Below are 25,622 nucleotides of genomic sequence, written 5' to 3'. Positions count from 1 at the left end.
ATGGATGGTGTGGAGGAAGAGGTCAGTGACAAAGTCAGATGGAGTGGTGAAGTATGTTAAAGTGTCAGAGCTGGGATTTGTGGGGAAGAAATGCAATGGAAAGTGGGTGAGATGGATGGTGTGGAGGAAAAGGTCAGTATTTTAAGTGATTCTCTTCTTTGTTGTGCCAGATTAACGACTTGGGGTGTCCAAGTCCGTAATAGGAGAGCGCAAATTTCAATATTGAGGACATGTTGAGACCATGTAATGTAATCATAGGGTTCCCCTCTCTTGAGTTCCTGGACTGCGGAGGATTGTGCATGTGCACATGGAATGGTGAAGTATGTGTCAGAGCTGGGATTTGCGGGGAAGAAATGCAATGGAAAGTGGGTGAGATGGATGGTGTGGAGGAAGAGGTTAGTGACAAAGGTCACTGACCTCTTTCTCCACACCAATCTACGTTTAGTGTCAAACTGTCTAACTAACTAAATTTCCTTGTCATAGATTCACTGATGACACTGAATCAAGTCCCCCTCTACATCCCATCATAAGTGGCGCCATGCATTTGTTGACAAACCTCCATAGTAGTCAATGCTTTTGCAATAGTGGAGAGCAGAATATGAGTGGATGCAATGGAAAGTGGATGGGATGGATGGTGAAACGAACACGCTGAGTGGATCTCCCACCTACACGGACCGCCTACAAACACGCGTCGGACAAACCACCCGACCATAGCCATCATCCAATAGCTCCCCCGTGTTGGGCTAGCGTTCGAGAACGTAGGCATGCACCTCTAAGACCGAGCATCCCACACCACCTGGCCTCACCTCCTCGAGGTGACCTCGTGCACTCCTGTCCTCACGGGCTAACCACTGGCACTCTGCCAGTGGGGGTCGATAACTACAAATGAGGCCTTGGCCTCCCTTTATAATAATGGTCGGGTTCACATTACATCCGCTAGACACTGGATGCCCATCTCGACGGCGTATAGGCTAGATCTCCTCCTGTAAGTGGGACATAACAGATGGTGTGGAGGAAGAGGTCAATGACAAAGGTGGGAGTGCAAGTGCTCAAAGTCGCTTTGGAAGTGGCGGAAGTTCGAGGTGAAGTGATGTGGACACGACTCTCAAAGAAGGGTAAAGTAGCCAAGTCTGCTAGGTTGTCTTTTAGTACTTGGGTTGTCTTACTCGCCTCTATGCGTTTAGTATGGGAGCTTGGACCAATTGTCCCCTAGAACTGTATTGAGGCATTATCATCCTTTCAAGCATTCCCTTGTGATTGCAATATGTCCACAATCCACTGCAAGATGGGCACTACAAAGCAATTAAATGTTCCAGCTTTAGCTTTCCGTTGTGTACGAAACTGCTTTGCTCAATCTTGATTAGACTTATATAAAAGCTGGTGAAAAGGGTGGGATATGCAATAACACCTGTAGAAAAACGCATCATAGATGGTTGGTGCAGTAGGGATGATTGTCACAAATTGCTGACGTGGCACTAACTGAAGATCAACCAACTTATAGAGACGGTCGAGGGGCCTAGAACATTAAACTGAAGACTAATTGGGTTAGAATTAAAATCCTCGCCTTGACCAACTCGTAGGACCTGGCCGAGGGGCCTAAACTTTAAAATGAGCAGGACAAAGAAGACATAAAAATTGTGTAAATTATGACATCTTTGTCCTAAAAATTGCATTATATGATGATGTGGTAGCTCAAAACTCAGACTAGCCCAAAGGGAGCCAAATTTTGGACTCCGTGCTTTTGGAAGTTGTAGCTTTTCACAATAGTTTCTTTGAAAGGCCAAGGGCCTTTAAATATGTAAAGAGGATACTCTCTCTAGCATTCCACCTTGCAGGAAACAAAGATGTCCCAGAGCGGCAAATATCCCCGTAGGAACGTCCGAAAGTTTCACGCGAGCTCGCCGCTGCTCACGCCCCCCCCCCCCCCCCCCCCCCCCCCCCCCCCCCCCCCCCCCCCCCCCCCCCCCCCCCCCCCCCCCCCCCCCCCCCCCCCCCCCCCCCCCCCCCCCCCCCCCCCCCCCCCCCCCCCCCCCCCCCCCCCCCCCCCCCCCCCCCTCCTGCACGCGCCTCCTCACATTGCTCCTCTCCTTCGCGCTGCCCGCTGCCTGCCGCCATTGTCCAGCCCTCCAGCGCGCTGCTGTGCTGGTACAGCCAGCCCCCGCCCCCCATTTGCCGCCGATACAACCACGCCCTGGCCTCACCCTCTAATTCCCCCCCCCCCCCCCCCCCCCCCCCCCCCCCCCCCCCCAACCCCTTTTTCCATCCCTTTTTCGCCTTCTACGTGCCTGTAGGCTGTTTTTTCAGCTTGCTGGCATTCGCCTCGACACCAACGACCCTATCCTTTCAGCAGCAGACACAGAATGGCGGCCTTTGCTCCACCTTAGAGGGACTCCACAGAAACCCCCTCGCCCGACACCCCGAAGCCGACCCTTCGACTTGCTCTTTTGCTAGAAGAGCAAGCAAGCTTGATGGCCGAAGTGGAGCGCTTGCAAGCCACTTCGGTTATCTGTAAAATCATTGGCACTCGGCCCAGTCGGGGTGAAGTTCGGGATTTACTGCTGCACACCCGTCTTCTCTCCAATGTGGGCAAGATCACAGATGTCCAGATCCTCGGGAGAGGGTACTACCAGGTCGAGTTCGAGTCTGCAGATATGGCGACCAAAGTGATTTCGATGAGCCCACTCGGCATCAGAGCAGCTTGAGCTTACTTCCGACGTTGGCATCACAGTTTCGACCCTACTACAGATGTGCTCGAGGAGGAGACAGACTTGCCAATTTCGGTTTCCTTTCCATCCCCTCCTACCCAGGATTGGTTCCATGTTCGGACAGTTTTGGAGTCTCCACGCACGGCAGCTTCAGTTGTGGCCAAGGCCGCAGGTCTACCTATTGTGCGGGTTCTTGTTCGTGACACTCTCTCCCTCCCCAAGGTGGTACTGTTGCCTAGGGTGAGTGGGGGATGGATTAGACAAAGTGTGGAGTATTTGGGTCTCCCGAACCAGTGTTTCATTTGCAGACAGATGGGCCATATGGCAAAGGCCTGTTCTCGCAAGAGGTCTGCCTGTTCTCGCAAGAGACCTCGGCCCACAGCGCATGCGCAGCCGCCCAAGGCTGAGCATGCCGAGCAGCCGGGTTCACAGGATACACAGGCTGGTACTTCGACAGAGACCAGTGACCAGCCAGTTGATGGTTGGCAGCAGGTGCCTAGCCGCCGCCGTCAGGGGAGAGCTCACCCCACTGCTCTTCCTGGTGGCCGACCTGTTGCAGCTCAGCAGCACTGGGTTCCACTGGGAACCATTTCGACCCTTCCGCAGGACCTGCCTGAGTAGGCCCCGTCCACTTTTGTTCCTCCACCACCACCGCTCCTCCTCCCTCAGCCGCCGCTGCCGCCATGCCTCCCCCACCTCCACCTTCGCCCCCCGCCCCTCCCCTCTCCTCGATGGGGCCCACAGCCTCGTCTCCGGACCCCTCCGCCACTCCTCAGACATAGGGTACTGGCCACGCTTCTGCCGCAAGGCGTTCTCTTGGTAGTGCTTTCGCTACGGGCCGTGTGGCTCGTGAGGGACAGCCCCACTTGAGGCCGTCTTTTTTGGTGCTCACTTCTCCCTTTGCAGCGATCCCCAGAAGTCTGACCAACTTCGACATTCGCAGACGTTGGGATTTCTTCGATTACAACTTTACTCGGTTTCTGGGTGATTCCTCTTCCGACTTGGAGGAGGCCAGCTTTTGAGTCCACGTCCTCTTTCTTGCAGCTAGAGGCAGTAAGGCCCTGGACACAACGGTGGGTTTCTCCTTTCCGTTGTGTGATAGGGATACCACGGAGTGGACCTAGCACACAGTCCTTGACTGGCTCCAGACACAAGCTATTGAGTTCTCACATCACACAAGGGACTTAACAGTGACAGATCTGGTGCAGACACTTTGGCCTCTTGCCAACTTCAGCGTGACACCTCTAGATGCAGCGGGTTGCAGGCACATTGTGGTGCACTTGTTTGCTGACACTCAGTGCCCTCCGTGTTATGTTTTTGTGCATGAGGATTCTTGGACAGAGGATGTAGCCCTTCCGGCTGCACGCTCGGCTTGGGCCTCTGCGGGACAGTCACTTCTTGCGCGCTTGTCTAGAGGTCGTTCGGATGCGAATTACTCTCCATCCAAACCGGCCTCAAAGATAGCGAGGTTGGCTGCTGTTGCAGCATCTGTTTTCTCCCACTGACTCCATGAGGATCATCTCATGGAATGTGCAAGGATTAGGAGGGCCCCAATTTCAGCGACAGAGGGGTCGGCTGCGTCAAGAGCTGCAGAGATGCCTTGTGGGTGGTGAGATTGACATTCTTATGCTGCAGGAGCATCATCTTTGTGAGAGCCGCATTTGGCGTTGTGGTCAGATTTTGCGTGGTCGCTATGAGACTTTTTGGTCAGCTGCTTTTAGACCTGGAGGCATCCAGGGTGGGGTATGTATGACTATTGCGAAGTCTCTTCAGCAGGCCATTGTGGGCAGAGGGATTATTGTACCAGGCAGGGCTCAGTGGATCACTATGCAGGTTCAGGGTTGCCTTGTGGGCTTCCTGAACATATATGCGCCCAATGTGGCGAGTTGTAAGGTGCAACGGAATGAATGTTTGCGCTTTGCTCAAGATGAGTGCTCCGAACTGTGCTTTTGTTCTTATGGAAGGTAGAGCCTTCCGTTCTTAATGAGAGAATGCTATGATCACAAACAAAGTGAATGGACACTGTGCGTGCAAGTGTATGAGACTAAGAGATAGAGAGACAAGAGAGATACCGACACCGGAGACGTTGTAAAACCCTCCTCCGAAGGCCCCACTCTCATTGGCGAGAGTGGTCTACTTATGATTGCACAAACTGGTACAAACTGAGTGCATGTGCTGATGCAAGTCTAGGCTATGTCGGTGATGACAACGGGGACGACGAGACCGACCTAAGGGCTGAAATCTGCAATCTTTTGTCTGCTGTCCAAAATCGCTATGGGCTGAAATCTGCTACAATCCAAAAACGTTGTTTTTGGGGGCTGTTTCTGTGGGTCTTTGTCGCTGAAAATCTGCAAGTTTAGGGCTGAAAACTGAGGTTTCTTAAGGCTGAAAACTGATGGTCTTTCCGACTGAATTTGCTACTCTTTGAGGGGCTGAATAGCTATGGGCTGAAATCTGTTACAATCGCTATGGGCTGAAATCTGCTACAATCCAAAAACGCTGTTTTTGGGGGCTGTTTCTGTGGGTCTTTGTCGCTGAAAATCTGCAAGTTTAGGGCTGAAAACTGATGGTCTTTCCGACTGAATCTGCTACTCTTTGAGGGGCTGAATAGGCAAATGCTTCATTGCTGAAAACGCTGCCTAAATCTGTCAAAGGCTGAAATCTGCAAACGCTAGGAATGTCCAAAACGCTAGGGCTGCAGACTTCAGAAAACGCTAGGATCTGGGCTTCTTCAAAAACGCTAGGGGATGGAGTCTGTGGCGATGATGTCCTGATGCAAAAACGCCAGACTGATGCAATGGATGGTGAAGGTGCTTGATGAAGAAAACGCTAGAGGGATGAGACTTGCTTGGAGGGAAAGTCCACCAAGTTCTGGTTGAGAAGTTGCCTGCTAAGCTTGGCTCATGTTGCCTCTTCTGCCAATTAGTGCTAGTCTAGGTTTGCTTATATACAAACTTACTCAATTTGCCTTACCTACTTTCCAACAAAAGTCACTTAAAAATGATAAGTCAAAAATGTCAAAAATAGGTAAAATTGGCTAAATGCACTGCAAAATTCCCCTGAAGGATTCTGATGGGAATGCTTATGGTCATGCTGTGTGCAACCAAAGGATATGCATCTACACTAAGTGACTGGGCATGCACGGTCTACGAATAGACTCACAAAAGTGCCAGATCACTTCTAATCTAGACTGACTGGACTGACTGAACCCTTGTCGTGCTGTAGCTTGTCCACGGACACATAGGGTTGGATGTGTCACGTGACACGAGTACGCGAGCAGAGTTTTGGTCACAGATTGTTGAGTCTCTATTGCAAGCAAAGCAGTGGTGCATTGGGGGTGACTTCAACATGTTGGAGGACCCTTCTGCCAGGATTGGTGGTAGCCACGCTACTGTGTAGGGAGTTAAGCTGGCAGTTTGGGAGAGGTTTTGTATGACTCTGAGGGTTTCGGATGTGTGGCAACACTCTAGCTTTGTGAGGCCCCCAGACAGCCTGGCCTTCTCTCGTTCGGACCGCAGAGTGGGAGAAGTGAATCTATCGCAGACAGATCGCTTCTACACTAGTGACTTTTTCAGTGACTCCCATGGGACAGTTGGCATCCTGGCAGGAACTTCCTTCTCGGACCATGCACCGGTTATCCTCGCAGTGACAGATAGGTAGAGGCGGGGGAGCACGATGCTACGCATCCCTAAGAGGGTCTTGCTGGACTCTGCATTCAAAGAGCGAGTAGAGGCTCTTTGGATAGAGAGCTTGGACATGCACGATTCTCCTGCTGACAGAGTGGCCTCAGGACTAGCTCAGCTTAGTCGTTTCTTTCTCCAGGAGTTCTTGACTCGCCTGACTGCAGCGAGAGAGGAGGAGCAGCGTCTCATACGGGGCGTTGTGTCACCAGCGTGTGACTACTATCTATCCTTTTTGTTGATTTCTTTCTTATTATCTATTTACTTTCACTTTTTGGAAACACCCCTCGGGAAATCTAACTGCCCTGCATTGCATAGCTAGTGTGGAACTGTCCAGAGGGAGTCCAGGCCTGAGGGCAAGAGAGCACTAAGGTTGGACAAGGACTATGGTTAGCCAAGTGGGGTCATTGACTAGCCAAAGTGGAATCCTTTGCTACAGAGGCTACATTTCAGTTCTGGATGTGGCCGCAGTGTACAAAGAGGGTCGGATGACCTAGAAAGATACAATGGCAGCATCTCCTAAAATTTAGGGAACTGCTATTTTGGGACCTGAAAATGTGTTGGCGTCATTACCTCCGGAATGACAAAGGGAACATTTTCTTACTCTGCCGTGAAGTCAACTGGGCAACCGGTTGGGATATTTTTAGGCGGCAACCCCGAAACGGGAAAATGCTTGTAAATGTGCCAAGTGGCACATTCTGGTGCACTTGCCTCATGCAACAAGAAGTGGCGCTGAATTTGAAGAGGGAAGAGCCTCATTTTCAGTTTTGTCACAGGTTAAGAGCTATGGAGTGCTTGCTTTCCCCTCCTATGTACAGTGCGGTGCCAGGAGTGATGCCCTGCACGCTACGCACTGCCCTCTCTCTCCCCTTTGGCAGTATGTTATGCCCCTCTAGTGGGCTCTTCATTTGACCAATGTACAGTTGTGTGCGTTCATGCGCGATTACCGAGGCAAGAGCCTCTTGCACAGGTACTCGATTAGCTAGCGGCTAATCCCCCCGCAGGTACAGGTGAATTCGGAGAGGTTTCACGCCAGAAATCTCGTCCGATTCAAAGGGCAAGTAGCCCTACAGGTGCGGGAGCTCGAGGACTTGCTACGGATGCGACCGGCACGCGAAACGGAGCCCGAAACAGTAAATTACAGCCTGCTGTGTATTTTTGCAGGTTTAGGGTTTTGGCCCTAAACGGACCCTAATACCCCCAGGAGGTTCGGGGACGCAAGGGGACCGCTGTACAGGTGATCTGGCGCATTTTCAGGGCTGAAAACAGAGAATTCAGCGTGCTGCAGATTCTCGCCAGGTTTTGCAAAGTGCCCGTATGCGTCGGGAAAGTCATTCAATGCGTGGGAATACTGACTGTGAAGGGTTCTAGTACAGTTATGCTGCCGAAATCGGGCTGGAACAGTGGAAATTCAGCCGAGTTTGTGCGGGGCAGCTTGTAGGGAACCACAGCGTTTATTCCCTCTTTTGAACAATAAAGAAATACCGAAAGGGGCGCCTAAGTTAGGGGCCAATCTGTCTACTCATACAAGTGCAATCTAGTAGCCTGTATCCCTCTCCCCTTTGTTGTGTCTTGAAAGTACAGGTATAATAGACGACTAATAATGGGTGAAAGCTAAATCAAGGTTTAAAGTAAAGTCTACCGCCCTTTTTGGATTGAACAGGCCGGTTTCATGGTTCCATCGACGGGATTAAATCACTTTTTCCCATAGAAGTGAGCCTTGGTCAGATTGGGCTTGAAGACACAGGGGATTATAGACCAGACACAGGGAATTGTAATTATGGCTGACAGACCAGATGATGTGACTGAAGAGGTTTCCTCTTCACAGGGGCAACAGACACATGAAGTGGGTGAGTCCTCAAGACCACCACAGACAGATGACGATATATTCAGGACCCAGTTGGCTACTGCTGTGGCTATGTTTACACAAGTAATGCAGAACCCAAGGTTTTTAGCCTTTCTGCAACCTCCTGTTCCGTCTCAGCAAGTTGGGTCACTGGATCATATTCAAAAGCCTGTTAAGGCTCGAGCACAGGTGATTCATACCGCACAGTCAATGGAAACACCTGTATACTTGACGGAGAACATGCAGTCTCCACAACCTATGCCTAAGGTGCAAGAACAGGTGGCTGAGATGCCAATATTTCAAGCTGTACCAGTTCAGCCCGCCACCTTTCAGCAGCCTATAGCTGGTTCTAATGTACAGGGAAGCAACCTACAGGCTATGCAACAGGTCTTCCCACCACCTTCAGTGCACCCTGGCTATTTTGGAGGTGGATCGGTATTCCAGAGCATGGCTGGTCATGCACCTGGAAATCAGTTTTACACGTAAGGAACAGTGTTCGGGGGTGCTCAAACAATGATGCCTAACCCCATGTATGGTGTCACAGGCATGCTACCAGGGTTTCAAAACACTCAGGGCCAATTTGGGATGCCACATGCAAATTTTGGTATGGCTGGAATTACAAATCAACAGCCAAATATGGTATTTCCAGGTCAAGTTAATAGCGGCCAAGGAACACAGATGAACCCTAATAGTGTTCCCATGTTTCAGTCACTTCCATATGACAATTTAACGCCGCTGGAGAGGCCAACTCCGTACAAAGAAGGTGGCAAAGTTGTGTCTTTCACGACCTTTACAGGGTTTGATGATAGGAAGAAGGCTCTCTCATTCCTCCAGCAGTTTGACAAGGCCTATGCAGGGGGAAACTTTACAAAGGCTTCAAAGGTCCGCAAGGCAGCCACTTTCTTGACAGGGAATGCGGGACAATGGTGGACAACTTTATTGCTTCAAGGGCAAGCTCCGTCCACATGGATTTACTTCAAGCAGATTTTTGCAGCAGCATGGTTATCTGATGACTTTGAAGCAGATGTCATGACAGAATGGCACCAGCTAAATGCTGCCACTTGCAGAAATCTGGATGATTATAATCGGAAGTTTTGGAAAGCTCTACTTCCAGCAACTTCCTATAGGTTTGTGCCATTGACAGAACAGATTGAAAAATACTATTGTGGCCTACCCAAAGGATTGAGAAAATACTGCACGAAGACAAAAGTCACTACTTTGACGCAGCTCATCGAGGTAGCAAACATTGGCAATGGTTTGCTCAAGGGAGAAGATTGTGAATTTAACATTGGCGTCAAGGCAGGATCAGGCAAGAAAAATTCAGCCAAGAAGCACGTTCCCAATGAGGCTCCTAAAGGGACTCAGGAGTCAGCCAACGCAGGGAAAGACAAAGCTACGGCTGAATCAGAAAAAGGACCAGCAAAGAAATGGAAAAGACGTTTTCCTCGCAAGTCAGAAGAGCAAAAGAAGGTCCTCAGGACAGAGAACAAATGCTTTATATGTGAGCAGCCTGGCCACATTGCTTACAACTGTCCTACAAAGAAAAGGCCAGCTGATTTTGAAGACAAGGAGGACAGGAAGGGAAAGAAGCCCATGGCTGGTCTAGTGCCAGATATGGTGGGCGACAAGCCAAATTCAGATGCAAGTGAGCTTTGCAGAGCATGGGGAAAGGTCAGGGATCAAACAGTGCTTATCTTCTTTGATCCAGGTGCCAAAGCCAACTTCATTTCCCCAGAATTGGCTTCAAAGTTGGGAATCAGACCTGAAGAGATGGGGTATACAGCAGACGCAGGTTTGGCATGTCCTGGCCATACAGAGGCTGTGACACCCATCATCGGAAAGTTGCGTCTACATATCCAGTCCTATGTAGATGCTGAAGAATTTTACATCATGCCACTGGACGGATGTGATGTGTTGTTAGGTATTCCTTGGTTGTTTCGTGTACAGGGAATCATGGATGCCTACAACAAAAAGATCACTGTACAGAGCAGGGGAAAGACTCACATTCTGGATGTAAAGCTTAAAGGGGAGTCTATTCCTACTGTATCAGCTTCTGCTATTACTTCTGTAATGAAAAAGCATCTTTCTGCGTACTTGGTTTTTGCACGTGAAGTGTCAGATTGTGATGAATCAAATTTATCTGTGCTAGATAAAGAAAGGTCAATGTTTTTACAACAGTATAGTGACTGTTTTTCCGATTCATTATCGTCTCAATTACCACCAGAGAGACCCGAGGACCATGCGATAGATTTGGTGCCAGGCAGTAGCCCACCAAATAAGCCTCCGTACAGGGTTAGTGCGGCTCAGCAGAAAGAGATAATGGGCCAAGTACAGGAGCTGTTAGAAAAGGGGCTGATTCAGCCCAGTTCATCTCCATTCTGTTCTCCAGTGTTGTTGGTGCAGAAAAAGGATGGCTCATGGCGTATGTGCATCGACTACCGTGCACTGAACAAGAATACCATCAAGAATAGGTTCCCTATACCTAGAATTGATGATATTATGGACAAATTAGAAGGAGCAGCTATGTTTAGCACGATAGATCTAAAGAGTGGGTACCATCATATCCGCATTAGATCAGAGGATGTGCACAAGACTGCTTTTAGAACGATGTTTGGCCTTTACGAATTTTTAGTGATGCCCTTTGGTCTCACAAATGCTCCTGCTACGTTCAATAGGATGATGGACAGAATTTTCCGTCCACACCAGCAGTTTGTTGGTACATTCTTTGATGACATGATAGTCTACTCAAAGAATGAAGAGGAGCATAGGCATCACTTGGCCATTGTGTTCAAAGAGCTACGCAGTCATAGGTTGCTCATCAATGCAAAGAAAAGTGAGTTTTTTTTGGAAGAGATTCACTTTCTGGGACACATTGTCTCAAAGGATGGTGTCAGAATGGATCCTGCGAAAGTTGAAGCGATCAAGTCATGGCCAAATTTGAAGACGGTGCATGATGTCCGAAGCTTCTTGGGACTATGCTCCTATTATAGAAGGTTTATCCGAAATTTCGCTGAGATTGCTTCACCTTTACACGCTCTTCAAAAGAAGGCAGTCACCTTTAGATGGACACAGAAAGAGATTTCAGCTTTTAATCTCTTAAAGGAAAAGATGACTTCAGATCCAGTCATTGTGTTGCCAGATCTTAGGAAGTCATTTGTGGTCCAGTGTGATGCCTGCGGTAGTAGCATTGGTGCAGTGCTAATGCAAGATGGCAGGGTAGTAGCCTATGAGAGCAGAATTTTGCAAGGGCCAGAGATGACCATGCAGGTCTATGAGAAAGAGTTACTGGCTGTGATTCATGCGCTCTTAAGTTGGAAACACTACCTGCTAGGTGCAGACTTTGTTGTCCAAACGGACCATCAGACCTTGCGATACTTCTTGACACAGACAAAGTTATCTGAGAAGCATATGCGATGGGCAAATATCTTGTCCATGTTCCATTTTCAGATTGTGCATGTGGAAGGCAAGAAGAACGTTGTGGCTGATGCCTTGTCAAGGAAGCCACAAATTTCAGCTGTGTCAATTCCTTATCATCATGAACTTGATGATATGAGAGAACAGTATGCAAATGATGAAGATTTTGCAAGGGTCTTCGAGCAACTAATGGATGGACAACGTCATGAACACTATCTTCTTAAAGACGGGTTCATGATGATGCATGGCAGATTGTGTGTCACAAAGCCATTGCGACGCAAAGTTATGGAAGAGAGTCATGTCCCACCGTATGCAGGGCATCGTGGTATTGATGCTACAGTTAAAGCGGTTGAGACATTCTTCTATTGGCCTACATGGAGAAGGGATGTGGACGCCTTTGTGCTAGAATGCCTAATATGCCAAAAGGTCAAGTTTGCCAGGCAAAAGGCACCAGGCCTATTGCAACCACTACCTATTCCAGATAAACCATGGGAAAGTATTGCTATGGATTTTATCTTTGATCTTCCGAGAACGCAGACAGGAAACGATGGTATTTGGACCATTATTTGCAGATTCAACAAACAGGCTCATTTTATTCCTGTCAGGAAGAAGATAAAGCCAGATCAGATGGCACGCTTGTTCATGAGCAATATTTTCAAGTATCATGGCATGCCACAGTCGATTGTTAGCGACCGTGATCCACGCATGACAAGTTTGTTCTGGAGAGGCTTGTTTGAGAATATGGGCACCACGCTCAAATTCTCTTCGTCATTTCATCCTCAAACAGATGGGCAGTCAGAAGAGGCAAATTCTACTGTCCTAGATCTGCTGAAGTGCTATGTGTCAGAGCATAAAGGAAAGTGGGAGCAGTATTTGCCATTGGTGGAGTATGCATACAATAATACAGTGCATTCATCAACTGGCAAGGCACCCTTTGAGATAGTTGAAGGTGGCAAGAAAGTTCCTCCCATACTGCATACAAAGGACAAGATATTTGAAGCAGATAAGTATGTTCAGGACATGGATGAAATGTACAAGAAGGTCAAAGTGGCCTTAGAAAGGACTCAGGCAAAGCAAAAGAAAGCAGTTGATCGTCACCGTCGTGAAGTGGTATATTCACTTGGTGATTGGGTGCTTTTACGCTTTGAAAAGGCAAGGTTAAAGAAGATGAAGGGCAAGGAAAGACTGTTTCCAAAGCTCAGCATGCGTTACTATGGGCCTTTTCAAGTGTGCGACATAATCAGTGATGTTGCATATAGGCTGAAATTGCCTGACAGTTGGAAGATTCACAATGCGTTTCATGTGAGTCTTCTCAGACCCTATGTGGGTGATGTGCCAGAAGATATGCCAGCTGAAGATCAGCTGGAAGTCGAGGAACTTGACGAGATCTTGGTCCCTGAACAGATTTTGGCACACAAAGAAAGAAAAGTGAAAGGCAAGGTTGCTAGGCGTTACTTGGTAAAGTTCAGAAACTATCCACCAATGGATGCTAAGTGGATGGAAGAAGGTGAACTTGCAGAGTCACCAACTGTGTTATCACTTTACCTGGAAGCTTTCGATTTGCAACCTACCTTGACCCCTTGAGTTTCAAAGCTACATGGATTGTCAGTGTGACAATGGCTTCTGAGACAAATGATGTACATGGTATTTAAAGTGAGCTCAAATCAAATACCTGTTACATGAATGTTAGAGCTGTACAGATTGTTAGTTTGGCAATTGCTCTTATGGAATGTCCAAAAGTTTGGTTAGTGCTATAGAAGTGAGTATTTCTTGTCAGTTTGTCAAGGATACAGTGATTGCTTCTATTGAAGAGTACATGTGTAACTGCATTCTTAAACTGTCGGTTTGGGTATGCTCGAGAGTGTTACAGGATCCAACGTGTACTATAAGACAGTGGCAAAATGTGCAGCTACCATTTTGTCATTGGAAAGTTAGTGACTCAAAGCAATGGCAGAGTGCGCAGCTACCACTATGTCATTGGGACAAGGTTCACACGCAGCCAATACATGAGTCGACGAGGTGTTGAATACACCAAGGTTGACAATGAGCATGTATGTGTCGTATATGTGTCGACAAGTGTTGAATACATCAGTGTTGACAATAAGCATGTACGACATAGATGCAAACGAGGACGTTTGAGATTTCAAGAGGGGGGTATGTCACCAGCGTGTGACTACTATCTATCCTTTTTGTTGATTTCTTTCTTATTATCTATTTACTTTCACTTTTTGGAAACACCCCTCGGGAAATCTAACTACCCTGCATTGCATAGCTAGTGTGGAACTGTCCAGAGGGAGGCCAGGCCTGAGGGCAAGAGAGCACTAAGGTTGGACAAGGACTATGGTTAGCCAAGTGGGGTCATTGACTAGCCAAAGTGGAATCCTTTGCTACAGAGGCTACATTTCAGTTCTGGATGTGGCCGCAGTGTACAAAGAGGGTCGGATGACCTAGAAAGATACAATGGCAGCATCTCCTAAAATTTAGGGAACTGCTATTTTGGGACCTGAAAATGTGTTGGCGTCATTACCTCCGGAATGACAAAGGGAACATTTTCTTACTCTGCCGTGAAGTCAACTGGGCAACCGGTTGGGATATTTTTAGGCGGCAACCCCGAAACGGAAAAATGCTTGTAAATGTGCCAAGTGGCACATTCTGGTGCACTTGCCTCATGCAACAAGAAGTGGCGCTGAATTTGAAGAGGGAAGAGCCTCATTTTCAGTTTTGTCACAGGTTAAGAGCTATGGAGTGCTTGCTTTCCCTCCTATGTACAGTGCGGTGCCAGGAGTGATGCCCTGCACGCTACGCACTGCCCTCTCTCTCCCCTTTGGCAGTATGTTATGCCCCTCTAGTGGGCTCTTCATTTGACCAATGTACAGTTGTGTGGGTTCATGCGCGATTGCCGAGGCAAGAGCCTCTTGCACAGGTACTCGATTAGCTAGCGGCTAATCCCCCCGCAGGTACAGGTGAATTCGGAGAGGTTTCACGCCAGAAATCTCGTCCGATTCAAAGGGCAAGTAGCCCTACAGGTGCGGGAGCTCGAGGACTTGCTACGGATGCGACCGGCACGCGAAACGGAGCCCAAAACAGTAAATTACAGCCTGCTGTGTATTTTTGCAGGTTTAGGGTTTTGGCCCTAAACGGACCCTAATACCCCCAGGAGGTTTGGGGACGCAAGGGGACCGCTGTACAGGTGATCTGGCGCATTTTCAGGGCTGAAAACAGAGAATTCAGCGTGCTGCAGATTCTCGCCAGGTTTTGCAAAGTGCCCGTATGCGTCGGGAAAGTCATTCAATGCGTGGGAATACTGACTGTGAAGGGTTCTAGTACAATTATGCTGCCGAAATCGGGCTGGAACAGTGGAAATTCAGCCGAGTTTGTGCGGGGCAGCTTGTAGGGAACCACAGCGTTTATTCCCTCTTTTGAACAATAAAGAAATACCGAAAGGGGCGCCTAAGTTAGGGGCCAATCTGTCTACTCATACAGGTGCAATCTAGCAGCCTGTATCCCTCTCCCCTTTGTTGTGTCTTGAAAGTACAGGTATAATAGACGACTAATAATGGGTGAAAGCTAAATCAAGGTTTAAAGTAAAGTCTACCGCCCTTTTTGGATTGAACAGGCCGGTTTCACGTTGCTTCCTTACAGAGGATGCAGGAGCAACATCCAGACAGTCCTTGGTTGGAGGAGCAGTTACAGCAAGCTCGCTAGGAGCTTGTTAGCACAGAGGAGCGGCGCCATGACTTTGCTTTTCACCGACAGGCATCTCAGTGGACGTAGGTGGGTGACAGAGTGACTGGTGCTTTCTTCGAGGCAGTGGGACCTCGGCATACGCATGCGAAGGTCAGTCAGTTGAGGAGGCCCAACGGATCAGTTGCTTTTGAGCTAGAGGACATGCGTGCAATTGCTATTGACTTTTACCGTGAGTTACTATCTGCAGAGCCTCAGTCAAAGAGTCAGGATGCATGCAAGGAGCAGGTGTGGACACAGATGCCTTGCCTTGTGACTAAGCAGATGCGCCAAAGACTTGAGCTTCCACTTCAGCTTGAGGAGTTGCACACGGCTCTTAGTGCACTCCCCCGTGGTAGCTGTCCAGGTGAGGATGGCTTGACTCCGAGCTTTTTCTTGGAGTACTAGGCCTTGCTTGGCCCTGATCTCTGTAGTGCTTTCCAGTACATCTTAAGATTCGACAGTGGCGCCCCATCACCATCCTCAACTCAGCCTACAAAATTCTTGCCAAGGCTCTGAGTTTGAGGATCCAGCCACTTCTAAAGAGCCTTATACATGGGACCAAGACTGGTTTTGTCAAGGAGCGTAGTATCCTTGACAACATCTTTACTTTTTGGGAGGCTTCTGTCCTAGCGAGGCTCCGTGGTGAGGATCTGGTGATTCTTCTTCTCGATTTTGAGAAGGCCTACGACAGAGTTGACTGGGACTTTTTGGAGGGCACTCTACACGGGATGGGCTTCTTAGATGCTTGGATCAGAGGGGTGTTAGCTTTGTACAGACAAGCACACAATCAGGTACTTTTGTCAGGAGGTAGAGGCGATCGTTTCATGCTCACAGGTACGATCAGACAGGGCTGCCCTCTTTCCCCCTTCCTCTTTCTGTTCTATGCTCAAGCGATGAGAAGGTTTTTGGTGTCGCAGCAGGTTGGTTTGCGGGGCTTAGCACTTCCTATTCGGGGAGATGTGTTACTGGACGCTGAGTTTGCTGACGACTCAGCCTTGTACTTGGATGGCCAGGAGGCCAACCTTCACAGGTGTGAGCAGGCTCTTGAGACCTTCTGTTGTGCATCTGGCTCACTGATCAACTGGAGAAAGACACTAGCTTTCTCGGTTGGTAATGCTCCTGTGCCCGATTGGATGCCAGGTGAGAGTTTCAGGTGGATTCCCCTAGGGACTGCAATTCGGTACTTGGGCTATCAGGTTGGTTTGGACTTCTCTCCTAAGCAGCAGATTGCTCCCCTCCTCCTGTCTATCAGGAGGAAGTTGTTACACTGGAGCTCAACACGACTTTCTTTGGCTGGTAGAGTAGGAGTGGCCAACCTGGTGTTGTTGGCGACTATGTGGTACATCACTTCTTGCTGGATCTTCTCGAGTTCTTGTATCAGCCAGGTAGAGAGGCTGATCAAGAACTTCCTTTGGTCAGGACGTGACACTCAAATAGCCCGAGCCAAAGTGACTTGGCAGGTCATCACTCTTCCTTGTTCACAAGGAGGGCTTGGGATCATTGACCCAGCACAGCAGAGCAAAGCCCTTCTTGGGAAGTTCATAGTCAGAGGACTTCTTCCAGGTGAGGAGCCCTAGAAGAAGTTCTTGCTACAACGGCTTCGTGCTAGAGTGCCTCAGGCTGGAGGCCCCTGACGACCTTCGACCAGATGGATCTTCACAGAGATGCGCAGAGTTGGTTTGAGCAGGAGATTGGAGGACCGCTTCGCTGTGAGTTTGCTTCGATCTTGGGAGCACTTGCGGCGAGGCCTAGAGCAGCGACAGCCTACTTGCACGGAGGAGCACCTATGACAGCCCCTTGTTTGGAACCCCATGGTTAGCACTCAGAGAGGCCACTTGGTTTGTAGTCGGCCTCATGTTTCCTAGGATCCCATGGCAACGGGTCCAGCACGCTCTTTATGTGACTGGTTTTCAGGCTTGTCAGAGGAGTTGAAGGGTTTCCAGCTACAGGGCATGAGAGGGGTGCAGAGCATGTGCCAAGACATCTCAAAGGCAGTTCCAACTGAGTGGCTCACACCTCTCGAGCCAGTAGCACCCAGGCGGATGGGAGCCTTCACACAAATAGAGGTTCTCATCTCAATTCGGGCCTGCTCAGAGACTGTTCCCTCCCTTTTTTTCGAGTTATAGGGTGAGGGACGCTTACAGAGAGTTGCAGTAGAGGCCCTGCAGGTGGCAGAGTGCTGTTTTCAGAGGATCCGAGTGGTGGGCATCTGTGGGAGGACTTGTGTCATTGATCCTGACCCAGCAGCTCTTGAGACTGGACACTGGAGACTGTGGGCTTGGGAGTGCTGTCCACTGGCACGAGTACAGTGGAATCCTGGAGAGTGGCTGTGGAGGGACTCTTTAGGTGTCCCGTTCTTTCAGTACACTGTTCGACTGGGACGTCACATAGTAGCAGCACAGAGAGAGGGCTCGCCCCGCTGCAGCACCTCATTGGCAGGAGAAGGGTCTCACAGTTGAGTTCTTGGCAGCCTTTTGGGAGAGGTTGTGGGACTCCAGATAGCCGAGGCGAGTCACCTTGTTCCAGTGGTTAGTCGCACACAGAGCTACAGCAATTGGGAGCTGGCTAGTGCATAGTGGTCTCTCGGCCGCATGTGCAGTTTGTGACCATCTTATGGAGAGTCAACGTCACTGTCTTTGGGACTGTCCTTTGGCACAGCAGGTGTGGCTTCGTTTCTTTAGCTGATGCCTGCTCTTTCCACAGCTCAACAGTACACTTGGGGAGCAGCTGCTTGGTCCACCCTCACGGGCCCGGCACTTCAGTTTGAGCTATCTTCCACCAACAGGATGATAGTGATGCAGGGGGGGCGACCTACAATCTAGCCTGCCACAGAGCTTACTCCACAGGAGTGGTGCAGTGAGAGAGAGGAGTGTTGGGAGCTCATCAGTGGCCTGACACTCTGGTTCATCTAGCGGGTCCGTTGCTTCCGCATCTTTGAGGCTCGCCTTGTGCCACCAACAAAGACTGTTCGCAATCTTTGCCTAGAGCTGATCCACACTCTCAGAGGACAGCTCGAGAGACTACAGGGCAGCTCCGACCGCATGCGGGAGCGCAAAGAGGCTTTCCTTCGACTCTGGCGTCCTGGGCCTTTCTACACCATGGTCCAGGGTGTACTCAGATGGCACTACCGACCACCTGTGTGGCTTTTCCCTCCTCCCATCTCTTGATTTAGCCTCTTTGTACAGTTGATGTTTTTTCATTGGGAGAGTCTCCCCATCATGCTTGTTTTAGCCCTCTCTCGCAGAGGTGGTTGTAGCACTATGGGCAGTTTCATTAACTAATAGAAGGATCTTTTTCTCGGAAAAAAAAAAAAAGATGTCCCAGAGCTTGTAACTTCTTGGAGCAATATAAAGAAACACCGGAAGGGTTGTCAAGGTTTGGGGCCATCGTAGTCTAGGAGTGGAACTCCGCCACTCCGTGTCTCTTGTGTGGATTCTCTTTCTGTCTCTCTTTCTGTTCAATTGCTTTCAAGTGCTAAAAGTTTGTTCCAATCTGTTCTTTTCAGTTGGCACGTGGTGCCTTCTCGTTACTATGACCATGTGCGTTATTGCAGCCTTCAATAAAAAGTAATACTGCATAACAAAGTCAACTTTTGTATGGTGATGAAAAGTCGGATGGGATGGTGCCAACAACTCTTAGCAAGCACTCATTGTAACATTTGGCGTAAATTTGAAAAAGTTTACTGCCTGCAAGAGGTGTCGGAAAACTTTGCATTCCCATCACTTAGCGGGAAGTGAGCATGAGAGCACCCATTTTCGACCAAGACTTGCTTAAAGAGACCCGCTTGTGCCACATTGTGCAACCCTAGAATTTCTAACAGCTACGATGTGGTGAACACATCTTTCAGAGGTGGTTTGGGCAACTCTAAATGAAAGATCACTCTAATGTGAAAGTTTCTGTCTGTGTTGTTTTCTCCCCCGATTGTGTGGGCTCCTCCTATGAAAAGGAGTGAGCAACTTCCGAATAAATGGTAGAACTTGGGGCATATTTTGAGGGAATGGTGTCTTCACCACTATGAGAATGCTCATGGGAGTCCTCTGTGTTCGCAAAGAGCTCGAGCTCTCCTTGCTTAGTGTTTTGCATAAGAACCATGATCGAGTCTCTGTCTCAAATGACTTTCACAAGACTATGAAAGGCAAACCAAAATTCTGTGAGAACTCACACCATGGAATTGTAGTCTATGTTAGAGAAATTATGCCGCATACGCATACATATCAGATGACTTGCAAATACACACATCCATGATCAACCTCAACACACCTCGAAATTGCTAGAGCAATTAGGCCGCATACACAAACATATCAAATGACCTGCAAATGCATAAATACATAGTCAAAACAGCACTCAATGTAAGTCATCATGCATGTTTTACTATGTGTCTGTGTGCGCGCGCGCGTGCCTAAGGTAGATTCCATCCGTTCCATACACTTGTATCCATCTATATCTCTCTTTCCAAGAAGGTCAGAGGATATACTCCTTCATGCTTTTCAAGCATGTCAATAGCCATTCATACTTCCCCACTTAGGGATAGAAGTATGTCAAATCAATCATGATTCCGTAAACACAAGAACATGTCTAGTTATGTAATCTTTCAATCGGAAAGACAACATATGTAATCTCTTTGATTCATATACAAAAACTTATGACAAAGACATTGATCTAGCAAGAGCCTCCCCTACAATCAGTGGTGCACTCATCTCAGCTTTGATAATCTCATGTGACACTGAGGCTTTCACCCAGATCAACCTGGAGATCATGGATTAAAGTGCTCTCCATGGATCTCCATCCATCATATGTGCACCCTAATCTACTATAATGATCCAGGCTAGGTCCCCATATCTGCTCTCCATAAACATGGTAGAGGTGACCAAAGTGTCAAATAGCCACTAATGCTCTATATCCCCTCGTCAATCTCGCCTCTGCATCACCTCTCATAGAGAAAGTAGGTCCATTAAATACAGCACCAAGATATGTATAAGAGTTCACATACTCCACTATCTCCTGTCAATATGTAAAAATAGGTGTTGATCTCCTGACCTATTGCGTTGTAGTATTGAATACCATCACCTTGATTTTTCCAAGGTTGATGGAGAGCCCACTATCATGTGCATAAGCATTTAACGCATCTAGATGTCTCTACATACCGTTTGGAAAGTTTGAAATAAGCATAATATTATCGGCATAAAGCAATAGAGGTATCTATGTACCTGACAATTGTGCCCCTCTATCCCCTACAATCTCAATATAGTCAGAAATCTCATCAATATACAATCCAAACAAAGTCGGAGAAAGTGGGCATCCCTACTTCACCCCAATCTATTGTCCGTACTCTCCCTATAATTGTCTCATACAGTGCCATGATACCCTATACAAGCTCTTGTGGGACTCCCAAGTCATGATGTCTCTGTATCAACCTAGCTCTCAGAACTCTGTTAAAGGTTTTGCGGAAATCCACAAAGCTACAATAAATCCTCCTCCCATGTGCTCTGCCCTCCTCAACGATCGCCCTAAGCGTGAAGATATGATCAAGTGTAGAGAATCCCTTCCTGAATCCAGCCTGCCTTGAAGCTCATACACCCTCTCTCTCTCTCTGCCCATCTGCTCAACTCATGCTCAGGTATAGATACATATAGCTTGGCCAATGAGTGGCAAATCATGATAGTGCGTGATCTCAAGACTTGAGTAGAGGTACAATTGTAGATGTACTCCAAGTCTCAAGAAACCCCTCACACATGGCCCTGTTGAGCATGAAGGCCAACAAAACTCAGAAAGAGAGAGAGAAATGAAATGAATATTAACGTCTTCAAAAGGCCAAAGTGACCTATGAACCAGAAAGTTACAATGTGGTGGATCTGATACAAAGTCAGAGTCAGAGTAACAAGATGACAACAATGACAAAAATGAAATGACAAATGTCACAATAAAATACTATGGAATCCTAAACTACTAGGTGTGAGCTAAGCAGCTAGCTGGTATAGCTAGATCACAAGAGATCCAACATCGGTCGCTGGCGGATCTCATCAATCTCCTCCATGGTCAGTAGTCTGACCGGGCGTCGTGCATGTCGAGCCAAAGTGATCTGAATCCTCTAATGCAGCCTCCGCCGATACAGTGTAGTCCTCCGCAGTCGTGGGCGTCTGGATCTTCCCAGCTCAGTCACTCGGTCGATCAGTGTGCCTCTGGTGTGAGACGACGAGCTCTGCTGTGGTAGTAACTCCTCCGAGTGTCCAGTGGCAGCTCTAAAGAAATATGTGATCTGTCTCTGGGACTGGCTAGCCTCTCCTCTCATCAGGTGTCTGCGTAGCTCGAGCAAAAACAAACCCAAGCATCTCTGATCCTCGTACTGCATGACTCTAGAGAATGGTCCAAAGCCCTCTCTGAACAAGCAATGGAAGCGGTCTCGTATCTCGTAGTAGACGGGGCAGTGGCATGTGTAGTGCAACTCTGTCTCAAGCTCGATGTCACACAGGGGGCATGTCCTAGCCTCTACTGGTACTCCGGTGTATCTCCCAGTCTCGATCCGCAGCTGGTGTGAAGATGTACGTATCTAGCCGCGATAGCACATCGTATCCCATGAGACAAGTGGGTGTCCATGTATCTGGGCCTCGTCACAAAACCATCAACCGTAAGCTGGAGGAGATGCTCTATGTAGAAAGCCCCAGCTCCTGTGCTGGTTGTATCCATGTCCTCTCGGTGTCTAGCTGAGTCAAGTCCTGGCGAATGAGCCCAGTAGTGGGGGGGCAGCTAGCTCTGCTCGAACAATAGCACGTGGTACTGAGGCCTTGGCTCTAATGAGCCGCGAGATCATAGAGACCAGAGGCTTCTCCCATCCATCACTGCGGCCTGTCCTCCCATGATGATCTAATGAAGGTCCCCAAATCTCAGCTCCATAAAGCAATGCACAAGCCACCAGAGTGTCAAAGAGCCAGAGCCAGAGAGAGAGAGAGAGAGAGAGAGAGAGAGAGAGAGAGAGAGAGAGAGAGAGAGAGAGAGAGAGAGAGAGCTTTTTAACGCCTATCTGAGGCCGAAGCCGGCCTATGAGACAAATCAAGTATACATGTGTGTATGTCCTCCATCTATCAGAAAAGACAAAATAGTTCAAACTCGTACAGAATAAAAGACAAGGACTTCTGGTGGACGATGGAATCTATGGGGATGGGTGGAGAGAGAGAGAGAGAGAGAGAGAGAGAGAGAGAGAGAGAGAGAGAGAGAGAGAGAGAGAGGACGCACCAATAAGGTCCCAACCAACCCTCTCAAGCCCTCCCCCCCCCCCCCCCCCAAAGCCCCCCCAAAACACCGTTACCAAGGTGGTATTTGCTTTAGATTGGCTAAAGGAAATGTACACAGATGCAATACCTTAATGCAAGACTCTACTCGACTTGATGGGTTGAAAATGAGGCCGCTACTGGAGCCGTTGATGGGCAGAACACTGCGAGGGTATTGGATGGAGCAAGAGGAGAGTATGTGATAGCTGTAGAATCTCTCCAAGCAATAAGCTATCTAGCCGTCCAGTCAAAGTTGGGATTGGGGGTGGAACATGAATTGCGATCCACCTTCCCCCACCTCAAAATCCCTAGCCAGTGATGCATTTGACTGGCAATTGGACCAACACATTCCTCTAGTAAACTCTATAAGCTGGTCTTGCTAGATGCCCAACTAAGTGTAATAACATATGTCAAAATATGAGCACAAACCATTTATGCAAAGAGGGTTCCAAAACTTGAAAACCTTAATCTAATGGACTCGACCAAACATGTAGTTCCTGCAAAACGGCTGACCATTTAGGCTCTAGACACTGCAATGTACAAGGTTGGCCTTGGGAGTGCAGCATGTCCACATGGCACACAAAGCCATGTGCACATGACACATCATTAATAGTACACATACAATCGGTTGTCCAAGCCACTTTGCAGACATCCGGTTGCATTTGCGTGTAGCTTACACTACAATCTATTTCGATGGGCAAGAGGCAACTCCCATAGCAGCAAATTGCTTCCCTCCTCCTCTGCCCCCCCCCTCTTGTGGAGTATTCAAAGCTTGTACATTCGAGCTCAACTCGCCCTCGCTTGTACCTAGCGAGGCATATTATGGTTGCCGAAGATGTGTTCTTCCATAGACCAGATCTAGTGGACCATCAAGAACATCATATCATCCGATAGAGATGGACAATCCAAACACGCCAAAGATTCCGGGTCGATCATCACTGCACATGGAGGTCTTGAGCTCATTGTTCGTGGACTCCTCCCAAGTGCTGAGTTGTGGAAAGAGCTGCTTCTCGGCAGGATTTAGGCTAGAGTTCCCCTAACAGGCGGCCCATCACACCCAAAGAGTCGCTAGATCTTCATAAAGCTGCATTGAGTCAGTTTGAGTCAAAATGGAAGGCCAGATTTGCAATGAATTTGCTCACTGCCTGGAAGATATTGTGCTCATGCCTAAGTTAGAATCAACTTGCTTGCATGGAGAAGCATCTACAACAGTATCTTATATGGAATCCCTTGCTAGGCATAGATCATGGATATATGATGACAAGTAGCTTCGGGTCCCATGGCAACTGGCCGAGCTCAAATCTTTGGAGAATGGGTGCAATTTGGCAGCATGCCTAAAGAAGATGCAAACAAACAGATTGAGCTTCAAATAGGTGAGACGACGTCAGCAGTGCCCGGTGCCTGATTTCCCGCTAGCAGCTTGGACATAGGAGAGAGACCCCAAATGGGAGCTGATCAGTAGCCTCAGCCTGTGATTTGTATGGCAGGCTGGTTGCTACACAGTTTTTGAGGGCACACTAGAGCCTCCAAGGGTTATAGTGTGCGCCTTCTAGTAAGATTTGATACATAAGACAAATAACACAGTCTTATACAGTTGTGGCAACCAGAACCTTTCTTTATGGTGGGTCAAGGTATTCAGTGCCATTAGCGGCTACCTATGTAGTTCTTCCCCCATCCATTATGTGATTTGGCTGTTGTGGATTTATTTTCAGTCTCCATTTTCCTCTTGTATAATCCTCTTGCCAAAGGAGGTGTGGCCCATTAGGCAGTTTCAAAAAACTAATAGAAGGTTCTTTTTCACGAAAAACAAGAGGCACTTACACACCCATTACAAAGGATACTGGTGGGTCCAGTACTTTCTTGTGGCACCATCTTGATTGGTTATAAGACAAGGTGGGGGTGGGGTGGAGAGGGTAGATATTGGTACCGCCACCTGTGTCTGTAGCTGCCTTGCATGAATTTCACATGCTTTGCCATGTCATCGGAGATTCCGAACATAACAAAATGGTGTATCGATGTATGTCTGGATACAGATTTGTATGGATACAGATTCGTTCTCGTGTGTGTGTGTGTGTGTGTGTGTGTGTGTGTGTGTGTGTGTGTTTTAACACATCGATGTGTATTGATGTGGGCATGATTGTGCAGGTAGACACACACGCACAGGTGCATGCATATATATACGTGTATTTCAACAACACACACACACACAGAAAGTTTTTTATTTTTATTATCTATCTATTTTGATATACGAGTGCTTAATAAAGGATTCCTAGCTGCTACAAATATGGATGGAAACCAGTAGCTTAACATAAATGGACACAGTCTAGCAACTAATCTTGCATGAAAACATTTTGTAAAAATACAAGTCTCGTCAATATTTGATAAAAGTATAATTAGTCTTTCAAATACCCAGTGCCTACTATGAAAATTAATAAAAAAGACTCACCATTACAGTCTTCATTAGTTGCATTCACCATTGAGAGTGTCATGCTGTACAAAGAAGCTTGCCATACAGTGCCCAATTCGACAAAATCTATCATTTCACTGACAGTATCCTGCTTGCATTCTGAGTAAGAGAAATGTTGATTTTCTTTACACTCATAAAGATGTTTTTCAAGGCTCTTTAAAAAAGAGGAAACTTCAGGCAAAGCCATAAATGCTGTATGAGCATCCAATATGAATTTTCGTACATCCTGTCAAAGCAAATATTAAGTAAGTTCATTAACAAAACCAACATGAAATTCAACATGTATTCTACAAAAGAACATGCTTTGAAGACATAAGAAAATTAATCAACTACAAAATTGAAAATTATATCATCTTAGTTTCATGCATTATGTGATTTTAGTCATCATGAAACTGATGGAGCAAGCAAGCTAAAGATCAACATTATCAAGTAGTCTAGACTCAAGAAACCATAGGAAGAGCTTACATACGTGTGTTTTAATAATTCAAGGCTCCTTATACTAGATTGCTACCAGATAAA

The 25,622-nt window shown here is 47.8% G+C and overlaps 1 protein-coding gene across 3 annotated transcripts in view; it reads right to left on the bottom strand.

The window, feature by feature from the left end:
• The window catches only part of LOC147452836 (Methyltransferase MT-A70 family protein), a 139,459-nt gene that overhangs the window by 68,564 nt on the left and 45,273 nt on the right, over window positions 1-25,622 (bottom strand). For all 3 annotated transcript variants that reach the window (XM_086518432.1, XM_086518433.1, XM_086518434.1), the window contains one exon: window positions 25,083-25,329. In XM_086518432.1, coding sequence (XP_086374558.1) covers window positions 25,083-25,329 — 247 coding nt within the window. The remainder of the gene's footprint in view (window positions 1-25,082; window positions 25,330-25,622) is intronic.

This window comes from Adiantum capillus-veneris, chromosome 8 (genome assembly GCF_014529385.1).
Source record: "Adiantum capillus-veneris isolate H3 chromosome 8, ASM1452938v2, whole genome shotgun sequence".
NCBI lineage: Eukaryota > Viridiplantae > Streptophyta > Polypodiopsida > Polypodiales > Pteridaceae > Adiantum > Adiantum capillus-veneris.
Note: the sequence above shows the minus strand (reverse complement) of the source record. Positions and strands in the feature narration are given on the sequence as shown.